This window comes from Apteryx rowi, unplaced genomic scaffold (assembly GCF_003343035.1).
Source record: "Apteryx rowi isolate R43461 unplaced genomic scaffold, aptRow1 scaffold_96, whole genome shotgun sequence".
Classification (NCBI taxonomy): Eukaryota; Metazoa; Chordata; class Aves; order Apterygiformes; family Apterygidae; genus Apteryx; species Apteryx rowi.
The window spans coordinates 1,977,080-1,994,013 of record NW_020451271.1 but is presented as its reverse complement, the minus strand read 5'-3'; the positions used below and the strand labels follow the sequence as shown (position 1 = coordinate 1,994,013).

Sequence of the window (16,934 nt, the reverse complement as noted above, 5' to 3'; positions counted from 1 at the left end):
AAAGCCAATCAAGGCACACTTTTTCATAAGTTTCAGGGTCCTTCTATACTCCTTTAGATGATCAAAGACACTGACCAGTAGCTTTGCAAAACTCCATCTCTCTTTTAAGTTTAACTTATTTTGCATACAAGTGTCTTTGTTTTCTTTAAAGGAATACCTGAACCAACAAGGTTAAAATTTTGTCTAATCTGTATGATTAGAGCTTCAATATCTTTTGTAGTTATGTTAATTCACACCAGCTCAACAGAAAGCAAAGAACTTTGAAATTTTCACAAAATTTCACAAAATGAAATGTTCACAAAATGAAATCCTATATTTCCTCCTAAAAATGGCATTTGTCCTTATATATGGAATAGAAAATGCTACATCTATTGAAATACTATATTGTTTTCAGTACCATGTATAGTTACTATGTAAAACCTTCTCTTGTTCACAGTGTAACTCATAAGCTTCTGTGTTTCTTCTTTTCATCTACAGTACAACCTGAATTAAGTACCCACTCAATGAACTGACAAAATGATCTATTAAGGCAAGTGGAATTACAAGTAAAAAGGAGTGATAATTCTGTAAGAAAGGCAGAGCAGAATCCCATGAACTATTAAATCATACTTATTTGATGCACAGACTTGTGTTACTGTTGGCAAAACACTTAAATACAGGATCACATCTCTATTTCCATGCAAATATAGGAACTCAAAATGCAAACACTAAATTAAAAGACAAGCAATATCAGAAAGGTTATTTGTTACACTATTCAGAGTCTTGGTGATGCAGCAATACAAACTGGACTGAATAATTTTTTGCAGGGTGGGTCACAGACCATAAAAAGCAATGTACAGATTGTGCAGTCTTTTATACACAGACTTAATGCTTTTTTTTGGCTCTGAATCCTATTTGGGTCCTAAGAGTGGCTTTAATTTTGAGTGACTGTTTTTTCTTTATAAGGACCATAACTTTATGCTTTTTAAAGCATTGAATGTTTCAAAGATACACTAAAATAGCAAGCTAAGGCAGATGATTGCTTGAAAAAGGAAATATTAACACAGATTTCATACCTCTACACTTCCTTCCCTGCCTTTTTCTTTTTTTTTTTGACTCCACTTCACTGAATTTCTCTCACCTAATATTATCTTTTGGAGGAATTTAGAAAGCACAAGAACATAAGAATAGGTGCCACAGTTATATATACAAGGTCAATACAGGTAAATGTAATGCAGATGTCTTGAAAATGCAGTTAAGAGATACTGTTAGGCACTATTGTAATGAGCTTTATATAAAAACATAGAATATTCTGGATAGATCCATACATCAGCATTTATTTAATATGTTTTTATATAACATATCAAATCTTTGCATTTCAACTTTATTGCATAAAAGAAGGATTTTGTACATGAAAAATAATTAGCCTTTCTAGCTTTTATATTAAAGCTTCCTCCCCTTCTAAAACTTAATATATGAGAAATGGAGATGACTATGCCCCTTATTTTAGTTCTGTTTCAGTAAACAACTTAAACACACAGTAAGTGAGTAATTTGATTGAGTTTAATGAGACTACTCGGGCATTTAAAGTAAATCATGTGTACCACTGAACTAGAGCTGCAGAAAAAACACACAGAAAACTGCTAAGCAGCTGGAAAACACAGTGTTATAGGGAGGTATTTTCTCGTAAGTCTGCACATTGAAAAATTTTACATTTAATGGCATCAAAAAGATTAGAAAACACACCATCTACTAAATACTTAGGAGATAATTTGTCAAAGATGGAAGGGTTTTTAATATACTGATTTTTTAATTTGGTTAAACATCTCATCCAAATTTCTTTTATTTTTTTAACAGCAGACGTGTTTCAAATACAACATCTTTGATAGATTCTGTTCGTACAGACCCATTAATCCATGTATTTTGTAAGACAACAATCACTGTAATTTGCATCCAGGACTCTGGTGTTTTGGATTATAGCAGCCCTTTGGTGTGTGTTATTCTCATCACTTTTCTGAAGTAGATGTAGAGGTTATGCACACTAAGAACACAGGAAAGACATCTCAAGAAGGGAAAAAAGGATTTTTTCCATACTGTTTTGAGGGCACCAGTAAAATTCCAAGGTGCTGAGTAAGTGGGTAAAAGGGTTGTGGGGGCTTTAGGTGACTGGCATATAGCATTTCAGGGGTTAATAAGTTAAGGATTCTAGGTCCAGAGCTGTAGTACTTTGGAGAGAAGGAGACAAGGTGGGAATAAATATAGAAGGGTCTCTTTCCCTTCTCCTCCACTGTGGTGCCTCTCTGGTTTACACTAGTAAACTGAAGGCAGAATTTTGAAACAAAGCAATATATAGCAAAAATAGCAATCATTCTCTTAGAAATGGAAGTCTTATTTAGCTCCATGCTTGCTAGTTGGATAAAAGCAACCAAGCACTAAGTTTCTAATGTGAGGCTGCAGCAACTTTTCTTTCTCTGGGGGCACCACACAATCTCCTCTCTTCCCTCTTCTGGCTACCTTTTCTCATTTGTAATAGCACACGTGTACAAGAATTCAACCATAAAGATCTGTTCTGTGAATATTTGGTTGACAGTTTCACTCACACACACACACTATGATCGCATCGGCCTGTTCCTCAAGAAACCAGAATAAAAATGGAGAAAAGATTTCAGTCAATATAGATTAGAGGGTATACAGTGGAGAAAATTAACTGTGGAAGAAAAATATGTCAGGTAAAATCCATGCTAGCAAGGTTAAGGGCACTAAGAGAGAGTTCATTAAGCTTATTAGGAACAAAAGAAATTATAGAGATGATACAGACATACTGGTAGATGAAGACTGTAAATTTTTTTATGAGGCGGAAAAGGCAGATGTCTTTAATAATATTTATGATGTTCTTTATTTAGTAAAGAGTAGAATGAGAAGAAGTAGCAGAAGTAATTTCCAAACCATTAATAAATGACTTACTGATTTATAAATGATTTTATATCTTCAGGCCTGGACAACTTGCAACCACACTTAAAAGTGTGTCTTAAAAGTGTTGGATGTGGAATGTAGATAAGTTAATTTAAAAAAAAATCTTGGGAACTTCAAGAGACTGGAGAATTTTAAAGCCAAGGCAAGGTTACAAACATGCTTGTGCAATAGTTCAAGGACAGTTCGTCTAGCACCAATTCCAGAGAAACTGAGGGAAAGACAACATAAAAACTGATGTTGAGAAATTGGTGCCAGTCAACAAGATTTCATGAGACATTAGGACTTGTTAAATCAAACTTTATTTCCTTACTTCAAGAGGTTAAATGTTCAGTTGACATTAGCAACTACAAGAATATAGTTTGTTTAGACTTCTATAGGACATTCACAAAACATCATTATTGCAAAAAATAGAATGGCAGAACACTTTTAATAGATTTAAAATTAAATAGATTGAAAACTGGCTAATTAACATGGTTTTCAATGGAAAATCATAGTTGAATGGGACTGTTTCTAGTGGGACTCCACTGTGATTTATGTAAGCCCTGATGTTATTCAACATTTTCATCAGTGATCTAGAAGTAAATATAAAATCACTGCTGATAGTGGATATACTTGCAAAAGACACAAAGAGAGAGAGAATGGTAAATAATGAAAAGGCAGGCAGCTGTACAGGGCCATCTGGACTACTTGATAAGCTGGGTTCAGTGAAACAAAATTTATTAAAATAGAGACAAGTACAAAGTAATAGAGCTTACAGGCAGGAAATATAAGACATGCAACAGAACTGGAAATTGCATTCTAGAAAAGAAAATGTTTGGGAAAAAAGTTAATATAATGCTAGAATGCTGAAGCCAGTTGCCTACTTACAGATATAAAAAGTGATTTTTACCTAGACATTTAGGACTGGAGAAGTCCTATGACAATGATGGCATTCCTAACATCTAGGAGCATTTAAAAACTCTCTAACAATCTTTTAAAACCATTTGGTCATTTGATAGCTTAAAACTACGTAAATTAGTGTCCCACATACATTTTAAAAAGTAAAAATTTTCACAAATATTCCTGTATCGCATCAGAATGAAATGAGAAGTTTTCAAAGAAAATGGTAACACTAGATGAAACACACAGGGGAAAAAAATAAATTTACTTCGATTTAAATTTTTTTTAGTTTTGAAAACGTGATTCTAAAGTATATTTTTAACTAATCATCAGATGAATTGATCCATAAAATATACACAGGCTAAACATAAAATAGCTAAAAAACAACAAATAAAAATTTAAAAGTAATTATTAGAAATTTATATCACTGGCTTTTTCAAAATAACTATTATCATGGCTGTGCTAACACTTGCAGGATTTACACAATGTCTACAAGCATAAAACATTTAACAATGAAAATAGCTATCTCATGAGAAAAAACAAGACATAAGGATGGAAGACGCCCTGAAGCAAAACACAGCTGCAACTCAGGGTAGACACAAAGCATATGAAAATTGCCCCGAAATAGCAGAAACAGCTCTGAAGCAAGAGAATGTACAAGTATATTTGGGGTGAAGATCTAGTGGAAATTAGTGTCTTCACTGTTGGACGCATATATAGTTTTTTTCCTCATTGACTGTAGTCTTTTATCCAAGAGCTCATCTTTCAGGTGGAACAACCAAGAAGCACTTGTGAATGCCTCAGTGACAGGTAAAGAAAAAGAAATGTTAATTTAGTCAGGGCAGGATGACTCAAAAAGAGAACTCTCTGCTCTGGCTATATCATGAGAAAGACAGCCAGTAGTTTGATCACTTCTGATCAAGCCTGGGAAACCTACAGAATGGAGTGAAAATAAAGGATAAAAGTGAAGATATCACCCATAATTCATAGAAAACAGAGGTAAAATGAATCAATTATGTGTTATATGCTGCAGGGAGGTAATCTGCATCTTAGAAATAATACCTATGTCCCTTGCAGCAGAGCTAGATAAAGGGTTCAGCAGGCAACTCAGAAAGTTTGGGCGTCTCAGCATAAAAAATGTCCAAGTCTTCAAACAACTTTGAGATAAACAGGGAAATTCTTTAGAAAACACTCACAAATCAAAACTGAATCCCTTGATCTTCCAAAGCCAAAAAAACACACCAAAAACCAAAACAGCTGCTTCCAAGCACACAGAAATAAGATCCATAGCAGTAACAGAACAGCAAAAGCCTGACTGTTCTCAATAGGCAGGTATAATATATTCTTCCCCTGCAAAGGAAAAGCACTTCCAAAACAACATCTTAAAAGGGCTTCCACATGCTATGTAATGATATTTACAGAGAGGGAATATAAATATACAGAATGCAATGCTGCTATAACACAGAGACAATCAAATTATTCATAAATAGCATTTGCCCTTGGAAGACAGCCTAAGGCAAGCACTGTTTCCATTGTTGTAACTTCTCCTCCAATGTTTCTGCCTTCCCCATTTGACTGAATAGGTCAGACAGATCCAGCATTATTCCTAGTGCACTAAAGCAACTCTGACAATAAACCTCCTTGCAAAGCAAAGGCCAGGAGGTCGGCCAAATCCCCAACAGGATTCTATCGCTCTTTCTCCGTTAATCCAAGCTGAAGAAGTCTGCTCAAAGGAGTATGATATTCAGTCATTATTCTCATGAATAATAAACTCAGTCACGTCATCAATATGTGTGAAGAATTTCCCTGAAGGACAGCTGAAAATGAAAAGAAAAGCCAGAAAAGTGGTTCTGCAACAGAAAGAGACTATAATAACCTAGGCAAGGAACAATGCCTCCAACTCCCTTGGGCCTTGAAAGAGGGTTCTAAAAACCTGCTCACCTTAGAGAGACTAAATAAATTACAGTATTACATTGTAATAAAATGCAGGAGATAAACTTGGTTCGAGATTAAAACCGCAAAGATTAAGACACTACTTCCTATGACCCACATGATCAAAAAGTCTTCTAATTAAGACAGATCAACATAACATAAACATTAAGCATTAAGCATTCCACAAAAGAAAACGTTGTCAAAACAGACATCTTAGAAATACATTTGAGGCTTACCCAAGGTACACTATTAAACTAACCACAATTAGGATGTTGAATGCAGATCCAAGAAAAATAAAACAAACTTGAACCCTCCTTTGCCCTTTCCCTAAATTGAGCAAAGTTCCTGAACCCCAAAGGATGCAAAAGAAGTCAACTGGACAGTATCTGGAGACAATGAACAGTGTCCTGCTTCTCATATTTCTTTTATAGTCCAAAAACAGGCCCATGTCAACATATCTATCTAAGAAATACCCTGAAGTTGCACTATTATCAAGTCCTATAAGACCCATTTGGCATACTTAAAACTCCCATACATTTCAATATCATCACTTCCAAGAAAACCTTTTTCAGTTTCTACTACGACCAACAATAGCTCCTCTGTGCTTTCATCAAGGTCTAAGACTGTATTATATAAAAATTATTACCAAAAAAAAAAATTAAATTTATGTTTTCTGCCAAGCAAGCATTATCTCCAACTGAAAAAAAAAAACCAACCCTGCTGAAGTAGTGCAAAATTCACTTCAAAACAATAAAACTGTCTTAAAACTGGACATCAATTAAATGCAAATATTTACAAGAAGACAGGTGAAATGACAGGCTCTCCTGTAAAGAGGAAGAACTCCATACTAAAATTCCAAAGCATATAATACAACTGAAAAATAGCTTATAAAAATTTTCAGTAAAAAACATAAAATTCAACTAAGCAGGCTATAAATAGAGCCAGCATTGGCATTACACGAAGTATACTGACTTACTTAGGGTTCAAAATCTGTATGCACCAGTCAGTCATGTCCGGTAGAGAAGCTGTTGGACAGACAGCAGATGTGGTTGATCCAATGTCTAATCAAGAACATGATTAAAGAAATAATCAAAATATCTTTCATTGCAGTTTTGCCAGAAGGATACTGCATTTAGGGGAAAAAAAAAAAAATCCCAGCAACAGTCTTCCCTTTTCCTACAATTAAGCATAACAATCAATGCAAACTAGATCAAATTGTCAATAAGAACATGAAATAACACCCTGAGCAATTAAACCTAGGTTCACCCTTAGCTGCAGACAGATTTGCCATACTTGCTTACAACTGAACCATGGCTCAGAGAAGTTTCCTTTTGTTTCTCGATTAATAAACTAATGAATCCAATCTGTCATCCTTGTGCATCTTTTGCAGAAAAGAAATATCCACCTTCTTCCATGGTAGGTACTCAGAAACAGCTATTCACCAGTCTCTTTATAAGTGAACTGGGAGAGGAAGAGTGAAAAAAGTGACAGACAGACATTTAATAATGCAAAAATTACAGCATGTGCTAGAGATCTGAGATACGGAAATTCAAGCTTCTGATTTAACGAGTAATTATTGACTGAAATATGATTTCACTGTAGTGTTTAAATCCTTTCATAAGAAGCAAGAGTTGTATATTTAAGAGCAGGAAAAAACGTATACAGATAATAAATAAAATACTTTTAAGTGTAAAACTGATTAGTCACATCAATGAACTATTAAGCAAAGTGATGGATTCATCATGTTCTGAAAAATATGCTTTAGCTAAACACAGATTAAAATTAATCTGAACACAGAGAAAACGAAAAAAATGCAATGACCTTTCATACACAAGAGGTTGGAGTAGATGACTGGATGGCCCTTCCTACCCGTATATGCACTGACTCCTAATTCTACATGTTCTTATTCTGCATCTAAATACACTTTTCAAAGCTTGCTATGGTCTTCAGGCAGATATAATACAGGTACTCAGGGCTTTAAATTCTCCAGCATCACTAGCTAGTGCAGCATGCACTCCTGCACCACATCAGACTGGGACTGCATCCTTGTTTCTTTTTCATATCCAAAGGTGTTTTTGGAGAGATTTTGCAAGCTACTTTACCTGCTTACCTCCTCCATGTGAGACTGTATACATTTTAGCATTTTTTTTTAGGATCTGAAAAAGTAAAAAAATTCAAGATCCTAGAAGTATCTGAGAAGTTAAGCTAATGAAACCAAACAGAGTGTGATACTTGTATTAGTAAGTTTATCTTTGTAGACAGTTAACCAACCATATATATATATATATATATCAGACCCATCATTTCTAAAGCCAGCCAACCATGCATGTTCAACAGCTTACTAAATAAAAATCCACAGAGATACATCATCTCACTTATTTAAACCAATTAAGATGATGGTGGCCTATTTGAAATATCAGTCTTAGAACTTAGCATCAAGGGGTATAAAAGGACATTAGTTCTCCTTAGAGAACTATGATTGTACATAATATTATGAACCACTGTAAATGTCACCAGAAAAGATATGGACTTCAATTTTTTGCACCATCTGGAATGTACTCCTGATTAAGTTGTTCAGCAATGTGATCATATCTCCTAAACAAACTAATTAACATCAGAATGAMACATTTTGCAATTTTGGCAGCATTTATCTGTGTCCCATTTGTTCCACATGTTTGTTTGGGKTTTTTTTTTTCAGAATGACCTTATGCTCAAGTTGTACCACCAAGCTAGCTGCATGTTAACTCTCCTTACAACAACAACCATAAATTTCATTATAACTTACATGATGCAACAACTTTGCACAGTAGAGTGAAATAGTCTGAATAACAAATGACTGGTTATGTGAAATCTGGAACATCAAGAAAGCAAACAAATAAAAACTTCCACAAAGTCACTTCAGCTAAAAGTCTCTGAGGCCAGTTCACAGTTCAAAATTTTGAATTGGAGGAATCTTCACTGATTTCAATACACGAGTCCTAAATGATTAATATTCTTCCATTCTCTAATTTCTCATTGCGTAGTTATTCCCTTTTTTGGCAGAAAAATGTAAGTTAYAAGTAAAAAGGCAATGCCCTTTTCCATAGCTTCACAGTTACAGTTATGAATTCACAATTCCTGGCTAATAGTTTTCTAACTTTTAATGGAAACAGTCATTGTATTCTAAACAGAAACTACTCCATGCAGCTTCTGTTGATACATATACTAATGATGGTCTAACACAACATCAGAAAAAACAGTTGTAAATACCATAGAAAGGCACACAACCAACACATTGAATTTATGATTAACAGTACCAGTCAAGGCCAGAGTTATTATTTTGAAGCTCTGAAACGTTGTTGCTGTTCAACATTGCACTGCATAACTTAGCAGTAAATTGGATTCCAGGTTTATTGCCAATGTAGTTAAAATTTCAAAAGGTTGTTGTTTGAACAGAACATTATGGAAAAATATTAAATACAATTGAACCTGAATATTATTTCTCTTTATTGTGAGAGAGCAGCAGGATGGGAGGAGTAACTTGCATAAGGAAGGTCATATTAGAGCTTTATGTTTTAGGAAAAACATTCAGTGGAACCTCTCCTGTAGGAAGGGGTACAAGAATTAAGAAGAGACAACGGATTCTAAACACTTTTTTTTTTTTAACTTTTTCTTTATGAGGGATGATTCAAAGAAAGAACGAAGGCCAAGGGATGAAATGGATTGCATCGGGAATGTATTGAAACTTATACTGGGCCTGGTTCTCTTTATTTTTATACCATTTAAACTCTATTTAATTAAGCAGCTTTTAATTAATATTCCTCATTTCTTCATGTCAAAGAAGATTCTGGAACATTACTCTTAACACAACAATTCTTTAAACCCTTTTGGAATAATAAAGTCAGGGAGGGGAGAAAGCAGGAGGGTCCAAACTTCAAGAAAATGAACACTATCCTCTCATCCATTTTATTGTCTGCAAATTGAGCTTTATTAGAGCATACTAGGAAGAGAGTATATTTAACTACTGCTATAAAACTAGTCATTTGTAATGTCTAGAAACTGCCAAATGCCTAGAGCTACATCCGTTGCTTTAGTGTGATCTGTTATTGTGCATATCACAGTCAGTAGCAGTTGATAGCATCAGCCAGAGCAAATGGACATGTGGAAGAGGTGTGCAGAATAAGAAGATAATGCTTATGTAGTCTCTTAAGGCCCAAGAGAGATGCTGACCAGAAGCAACTCATAAGATTCAGAGGTGTGTGGGAAGAAATTCTCTGCTAAGCTGGACGTGAATATATGTACTGTGTCTAATAGCGACGAAATACACTATTATCGCTGTCACGTTCTCCTCTGTGATAGATGTGTTGCTGTACATGGGAATGATTTGTATTCACTTAATAATCCACCAACAGAAAAGAAAGAAGATGAATCTTATCTGTAAGAGATGCCTAATCTGTAGCAGGAGTGAACAGAAATGTCCACATTGCCTCATCCTTGGTGTCCTGGGGCTGAACACCAACCACCACCTGTGCACACTCAACAGCAGCTATCAGCCACCTCAGAGCCTCCCATTTTCTGTGCCCTTGTTCACTGCATGAAGAGAAAAGTTAGGGCGATCCTAAGTTCCCAAGGCAGAATGTCAGCCTGCTGGAGTTAATAAGATTTAAGCCAATGAGTTTTTTCATTTTAAATGCTTCTACCCTAACCTATTCATGGGCAGTGACTTGGGATTTTACCCTGACTGCAGCTTATTGGTATAGTTTAAAAACAGCAGCAAAGAAGAGTTACCGAGATCATTCCATATAGATATTTATTTATTTTGTTCTTCAAAATATCCAGTGATGAGGTTTTGCAACAGCTACAGATCCTATTCAGTGCCTTTATTATTAGAAAGCTTCTCCCAAAATTCAGCCAAAACTTCTTTGCCATGTGCTCATCAAATTATTTCTTGCCCTTCTCCCCAGCAGATATGAAAAAAGCCGAGCACTTTCATCCACATAAGAAGTGCTTACATATTATGCCTCACCTCCAGACTTCTGTTTGGACTGTAGAAATCCTTTTTCTCTTCCCCATTTTCCTTATAGGTTTTATTTTCTAAGCTTATTACTTTTTGTTCCTTTCCTATAAATGCTGCCAAGTTTGTTACCTTCAGCAGACTACCCCAGTGAGGAGCACTCCGATGCTAATTATGCCAAAATAATTGTCTCCCTTTTCTCACTTATATCAGCACCAGTAAGAATGACAATCACTTTTTCTTTCACATTGTTATCCTAAATTCAAGCAATGTTCATGTTCTCATTACACAGCAAAAAAAAAAAGGACATGAATCCAAGAATATACATTTTGTATCTCTTTTAATTACAAAATGGCATGACTTTTGAGCTTAACTTACTCCATCTGAGATGATTAGATATAATTGCACAATAATTAAGGCCAGAATAACATGCACCCCATGGAATGAATTGGATTCCAGAAGTAGCCAGGGCATAGTCCACATGATCACTCCCCATTCTAATGTATAATATGTTGTTTAGAAAAGACTATTAATTCTCCATTCCCACAGCTTTTGTAGTAAGTAATTTATTAAGCTATTTTTGTCTTCCGATAGAATAAATTTCAATGGAGTTAAAATGCTTTGCACCAACTACAGATCTGGATCACAATTTAGTCTGTAGTTCTGTCTCCAGCTTATTAAAGCTGGCCAGGTGTCTCAGAGACTTTGAACTTCCATTGATAAAAGTAAATCTTACAAGAAATAATATGTAAAAAAGATTTTTTTTGCTAATTAACATATACAAAATACAAAAGTTCGTACTCGAGAAGCATGCCACAGAGAAAAATGGGCAAAGCAAATAGAAACATCACAGAATAGGAAATGAACTCACCAATCTTGCACAGCTGCTTAAGTATGTTATGTAAAACAGTAGGGAAGGAGTGCAGAGTACTGAACTACTCAAGATGAGGAGGTACTTTGGGAGAGAAAATGGTACTGAGAATAGTTATTTTCTGTTTAATAGGAGGAAGTGGAAAACCTCCAAAAATCCCTGTGTCTCAGTAGCACTTGACTGATGTAATATTCTGCAGGAAAATATGCCAATATACATTTACTTAGATAAAGGGCAATAAAACACAAAAGCCAGTGTGACAGTAACCCACAATAAAACAATTAATAGAAAAATGGTCTATCAAAAAGTATCAATGGGAAGAGCAAATGATAATACAAATACACACAACTATTTTCAATCTAGATCTCAAATAGTGGAGTAAGTGGTAGAAATATTAACTGCACACACTATATGAATGAAATCTCTTTTGTAAAGTAAAAAGTACAGTAAATAGTGTACTGCTGGGGATGGAGGACTGGCTTATACAAGTTAGAAGTTCTGTGAGTGACATTTAAGAAGAATATCCAAACCTTAAGAATGACAGCCTCTGGCATAGTTTCTGGTATTGTTTCAGACAGGATGTAGTCAAACCATATATTCAAACATGTTTCATAGAATTCTTAATGTTTTCTTTCTTGTTTCTTAGTCCTTGGGATTTGTGCTTATGTTTATACATCTAAATTTTGTCCATACTCTTGAAAGTGACAATTAGAATACATTTTCCTTTTGAGACACACAATAAGATCCAAACAACTAATGAGCCCAACAGCTAAAAGGTATATGGATGTAGCAATCTGTCATTCTGCAATGGAGGATTAAAAGGACATGTAATTATAGTTTCATCTCTATCCCACAGGGTAGTTAACACTTGAAATTACACTTTCAGTTTTATGACAGTAGAAGATGAAAAATATAGGCAAATTTCTTTCCTCATACAGGAACTTTTTCTAGTACTAGACAAATAGTGATCTGGTGGGGTTGCACTGCTAAAAGAAAAGAAAAAGAAAAAAGGAATTGAAAAAACTAAGATAACTCCCCCCAAAAAATGAGGGGCATTTTTTTAAATTTCTGATGAAATACAATTTCTTTAGTCCTGAAAAAGCAGTAGAATTATATTTTCACATCTATAACGAAAGTTAAAAAGCGTCTTGCCTTAAACACTGTCTATAAATTAAGTCAGGAAGAATCTTTTAGTCAGCCTTTCGCTTACAACACCCAGGTTGTGGGAGGGCCAGGTTTATTTCCTTGCCTGCCTGAAAAGACTTCAATCTCTATCATCCATTTCCCAGGAGACTGCCCTAATTAACATACTATAGTTATTCTGGAGTGGGCTGTTTTCAGTCTCTTTTATGAAGCTTTTCCACATTACATAAAATAACATGATCTTAATTGGAGCAGGAACAGAAACCCAAGAGTATTTCCTGACCCCAAGCCTACTGCCATATGTATATTCTTTCTGTTCCCAACCAACCACTGCCCACCAACTTCCTCCCCTCAGATTCAGCCTTCCAGATTATTAAAAACAGGAACTTTGTGGGAATTTGGGTCAGAATATTTGAGAATGTGTGAAATTATTTTTGGCAAAGGATTTTAAAACATGAAATGAGTTTTCAACTGAAAATATAAAGGTTTTTCATGTCGCTCTTACCAAAAAAGGCCATACTTTTCTGAAAGGATGTAAAGGATCAAGTCACAAATGCTGTTTTTGACCCTGTGAGGGTGGCTGGCATCGGTTTTCTTTGCTCTTCTTTGTTCCTCATCAAGAAAAGCCTAAAGACCTTGGTGTACTAGACTCATAAGCCTTAAACTAAAAGGCAAGGAGTACCTTAAAAAAAACAATTTACCCGGAAAATCTGGGCATTATGCATTATAGTCAAAGGAAAGATGTTTCCTTCACATCCTCACAACAAAGACAGACCTAAATTACTCATGTTCTTCTTATTCTAATTCAAATTTTCCACCAATTTTCAATCGGACTTCTTGGCATAATTCAAACAGAGAGTATTCAAAAAAATATCTTCCTTTCAGCTGCAAGAATAAGATCTGAACAAAGTTTCAGCTGCTGGGGGGTTTCTATTAACACATCTGAAAAGTATAGTCTGTCTGTATTGTATGTCTACTCCACATGAAGACATTTTACTAAAATTTCCATTTATTATTGTGCCAAGTTATATTTTCTGATGGTAATAATGATGGAAGACCTAATAAATTAATTGACTCCAGATAAAGCTTACTCTAATTCTATTCAGGGCAAATATACACAATAGTGCTTAAAAAACAAAAATTCAGTCAGCTGCCAGGCACTATTATAATTTTTCCTGAAAGTATGTCAACAGAAGTAAAAATTTATAATCAATGTACATTAATTGTAGAAACAAAAACCTTTTTTTAAAATGGAAGAATAGAATAAGGTGAATATTCCCTGATGAGATTTCAAAAGTGAGGAAATAGCCATCTTTGAAAAGCCTTTGATAGGGTTTGTTTTATGAACTACATTAACATATCTTGCTAATAGCAACATTTCTAACACATCTGACAACACAGGAACACAGTCATGGAAAGTAATGAGGAAATTTTTAAGCCAACATGCTTGGTAAAATGTGGGTCCCAATTAAGTCAGTGTCAAATATCCATACACTTGTAAATAGGCAGGTTTTTATGAATACAGTGCAAAAAGACTGCTATCTGTTAATGACCACATAATCTCTAGCATAATTTTCACAAGTAGCATTAAATGGATTCCAAATTCTGTAGTTCACTTAACAAAATTCTTGATTCTGCTATTGCTAGCTTGGTCCTGATACAGATGCCTTTGAAGTCTATTGTACAAGAGTAGTTAACTTCCATGGAGATAATTTTCTGTGTATCACCTGGTAGAGAAACTGCTTTTCAAAATGTTGTAATTATAGAACACAAGATACAAGTTCCACCAAAATTCTAGGGTCAACATAAATAAATAATAAAAACAGGGATTTTTCTTAACTGTTGACTTATACCTGTGATACTGTTTGCTTGCCTTATGACTTGTCATATGTGATAAATAAAAAGACCAAAAAGTGAAACAGTGGTGGAACTGGAAGTTAGAGGATTTCAAGTCATATATGTTGTTTTATAATCCACTCACTAATGGAAGGGGTTTGATTTTCTACTTTGGTTCTCACTAACTCAAGGGTCAGACTGCAAGTTTCACTTACCAGGCAATTGGATAAAAATAGTAGGGATGGTCATCACCTAATTGACTTAAAAAACAAACTCAATGTATAATGTAAAATGAAAAAAAGAACAATTACTTTGGACATTCATCACTTGTGTGTTGCCCTTCTGTTCATCTAATAGATTTTCAAATGAGAACATACCAGCATTATCATTTACTCTGATCTATGAAGTGCACTAATTTTCTCATCAAGCCCATGACTTCTGGTGAGCAATGTCATACTTTGAGAAAAAATAAACAGTTGCAGCTTTTTGTTATGAAGTTTTATAACCAAAGGAAGCTATCATTAAAAGCTTTAATTTTGAGCTTCAATTTTAATGGAATATTTACTATCTGAGCAAATTAAGTTTTATATCTTATTAAATGGGTTTCACCAGATTTTTGTTGGTTGTTATCCAAAAGCTAGGAGGTTTAATGGTGATCTCAATAAAGGATGTACATCACAAATTTTCCCATCTTAACTGAGTCATGCTAACAACTTTCTAAAAGCATTACATGAATTAACATTAAGGTAATTAATATTGCTAAGTCTATGACTATTAATTCTAGTAATTCTACAACATTTATTCTAGTAATAATACTGGGATCTGCTTGTGCTACTGGCATACTGTGCCTGAAATTATTTAAATAAGACTGTAGTAAACAAAGATCAATATAATCTATTTCTAACAGTAGGATGAAAATCAACAGATATTGTATGGAACTCACTGTGGATACAATGCTAAATATAACCTATGCTAAACATAAGTGCTACCTTGTATGATTGTAACATGTAACTTGATACTTCCAGCAAGCTCTTCTGCTCTAATCAGGAGTTTGAATAAGGAATCAGGGACCTAAAGCACTGAGTGCTAAGTAATGGAAAGCTTTATTCAGATGTGAAAAAAAGTCATCCTTTGCCATTTGTTCTTTTTTATAAAGAATTAAAGTTCTCACTATGAGACCAATTTGTTCAACAAGTTATTACATTAACCTGCTTAGTAATTTTCTTTAGCTGCTTTCAAAGCAAACTCAGAAATTCAAATACATTTTTCATACACACTTGAAACTTCACTCAAAATGACACAGTCTGTTTTTCAACAATCAAAAAGAACCTTACATTTTCCACTGAATACCTTTTTTTTTTTTCCAGATGGTACTTCAGAAAGCAACTGTTATTCAGATTCATTGCATTTACGTACTTCAAAAATACAACTATTTACAATTATAGAGAAGTTCAAATACTAGAGTTCTCTTTGGAGGGGAGCTCTGAAGTTTAGATTGTGTGTTCAAACAACCACATTTTTCCTCTATGGTTCTGGGCTTTTAAAATCTAAGAGTTCTGATATTAAAACACCCTCCCATAAACCTAAAGAATGATAAGTGACCTACCTTAGAAAGTCCGCCTACTTCCAAATAGAAGCAGATAATGAAAACATTCCAGGTGACCCACAGGGCAGTCCACACCGTGTACTAAACACAAAGCCAGATGAAAGCAAAAAAGACAGAAAAATAAAATGTGAAGATGAAAGGACTTTATACTGAGCAGATCAATAATAAAAAAACTGATATCAGTAAGTATTGTTCTTCTGGGAACAGTCAAGCAGAGAGAGCTCAGAAAAGGAGTTCTCCCTGCAGAACTCCCCTAAGAACCATAGGAAATTACAAATCCAATATGCTTTGCTGCTCTAAATACCTACCAATAAAGCAGATTTATTCTTTACAGTTTTATACTTTTCTACTGATACTAATTAATTCCAAAATGCTGACCTAAACATAGTTTGGGGGACAACTGTAAGTCATTTGTAAATCACAATTTAGCTCTGTTAATGGATATTCCAATTCAAATGGATATTCCAATTCAAATGCACTATATCCTACAAAATATTATGAAGAAAGACATATGAAAACAACACCAAGTTAAACAGGAACTCTGTTGATCTGATATTTGGAACTTGTCTGACAATGAACAAGTAAAATTAAAGTCAAGTTTGGTCTCTTAAGGGTCTTTCTGTAGAAGGTATTTTAATTAAATTATTATTTCAGCTGACTGTGTCTGGCTCATTAATTCTCCACCCCTTGTGGCCATGAACATGAGCCTAAAATGCACCCTT

The 16,934-nt window shown here is 34.5% G+C and overlaps 1 protein-coding gene across 1 annotated transcript in view; it reads right to left on the bottom strand.

The window, feature by feature from the left end:
• The window catches only part of NKAIN3 (sodium/potassium transporting ATPase interacting 3), a 339,777-nt gene that overhangs the window by 135,377 nt on the left and 187,466 nt on the right, over positions 1-16,934 (bottom strand). The window contains exon 3 of the mRNA XM_026054704.1: positions 16,213-16,293. Within this exon, the coding sequence (XP_025910489.1) occupies positions 16,213-16,293 (81 nt within the window). The remainder of the gene's footprint in view (positions 1-16,212; positions 16,294-16,934) is intronic.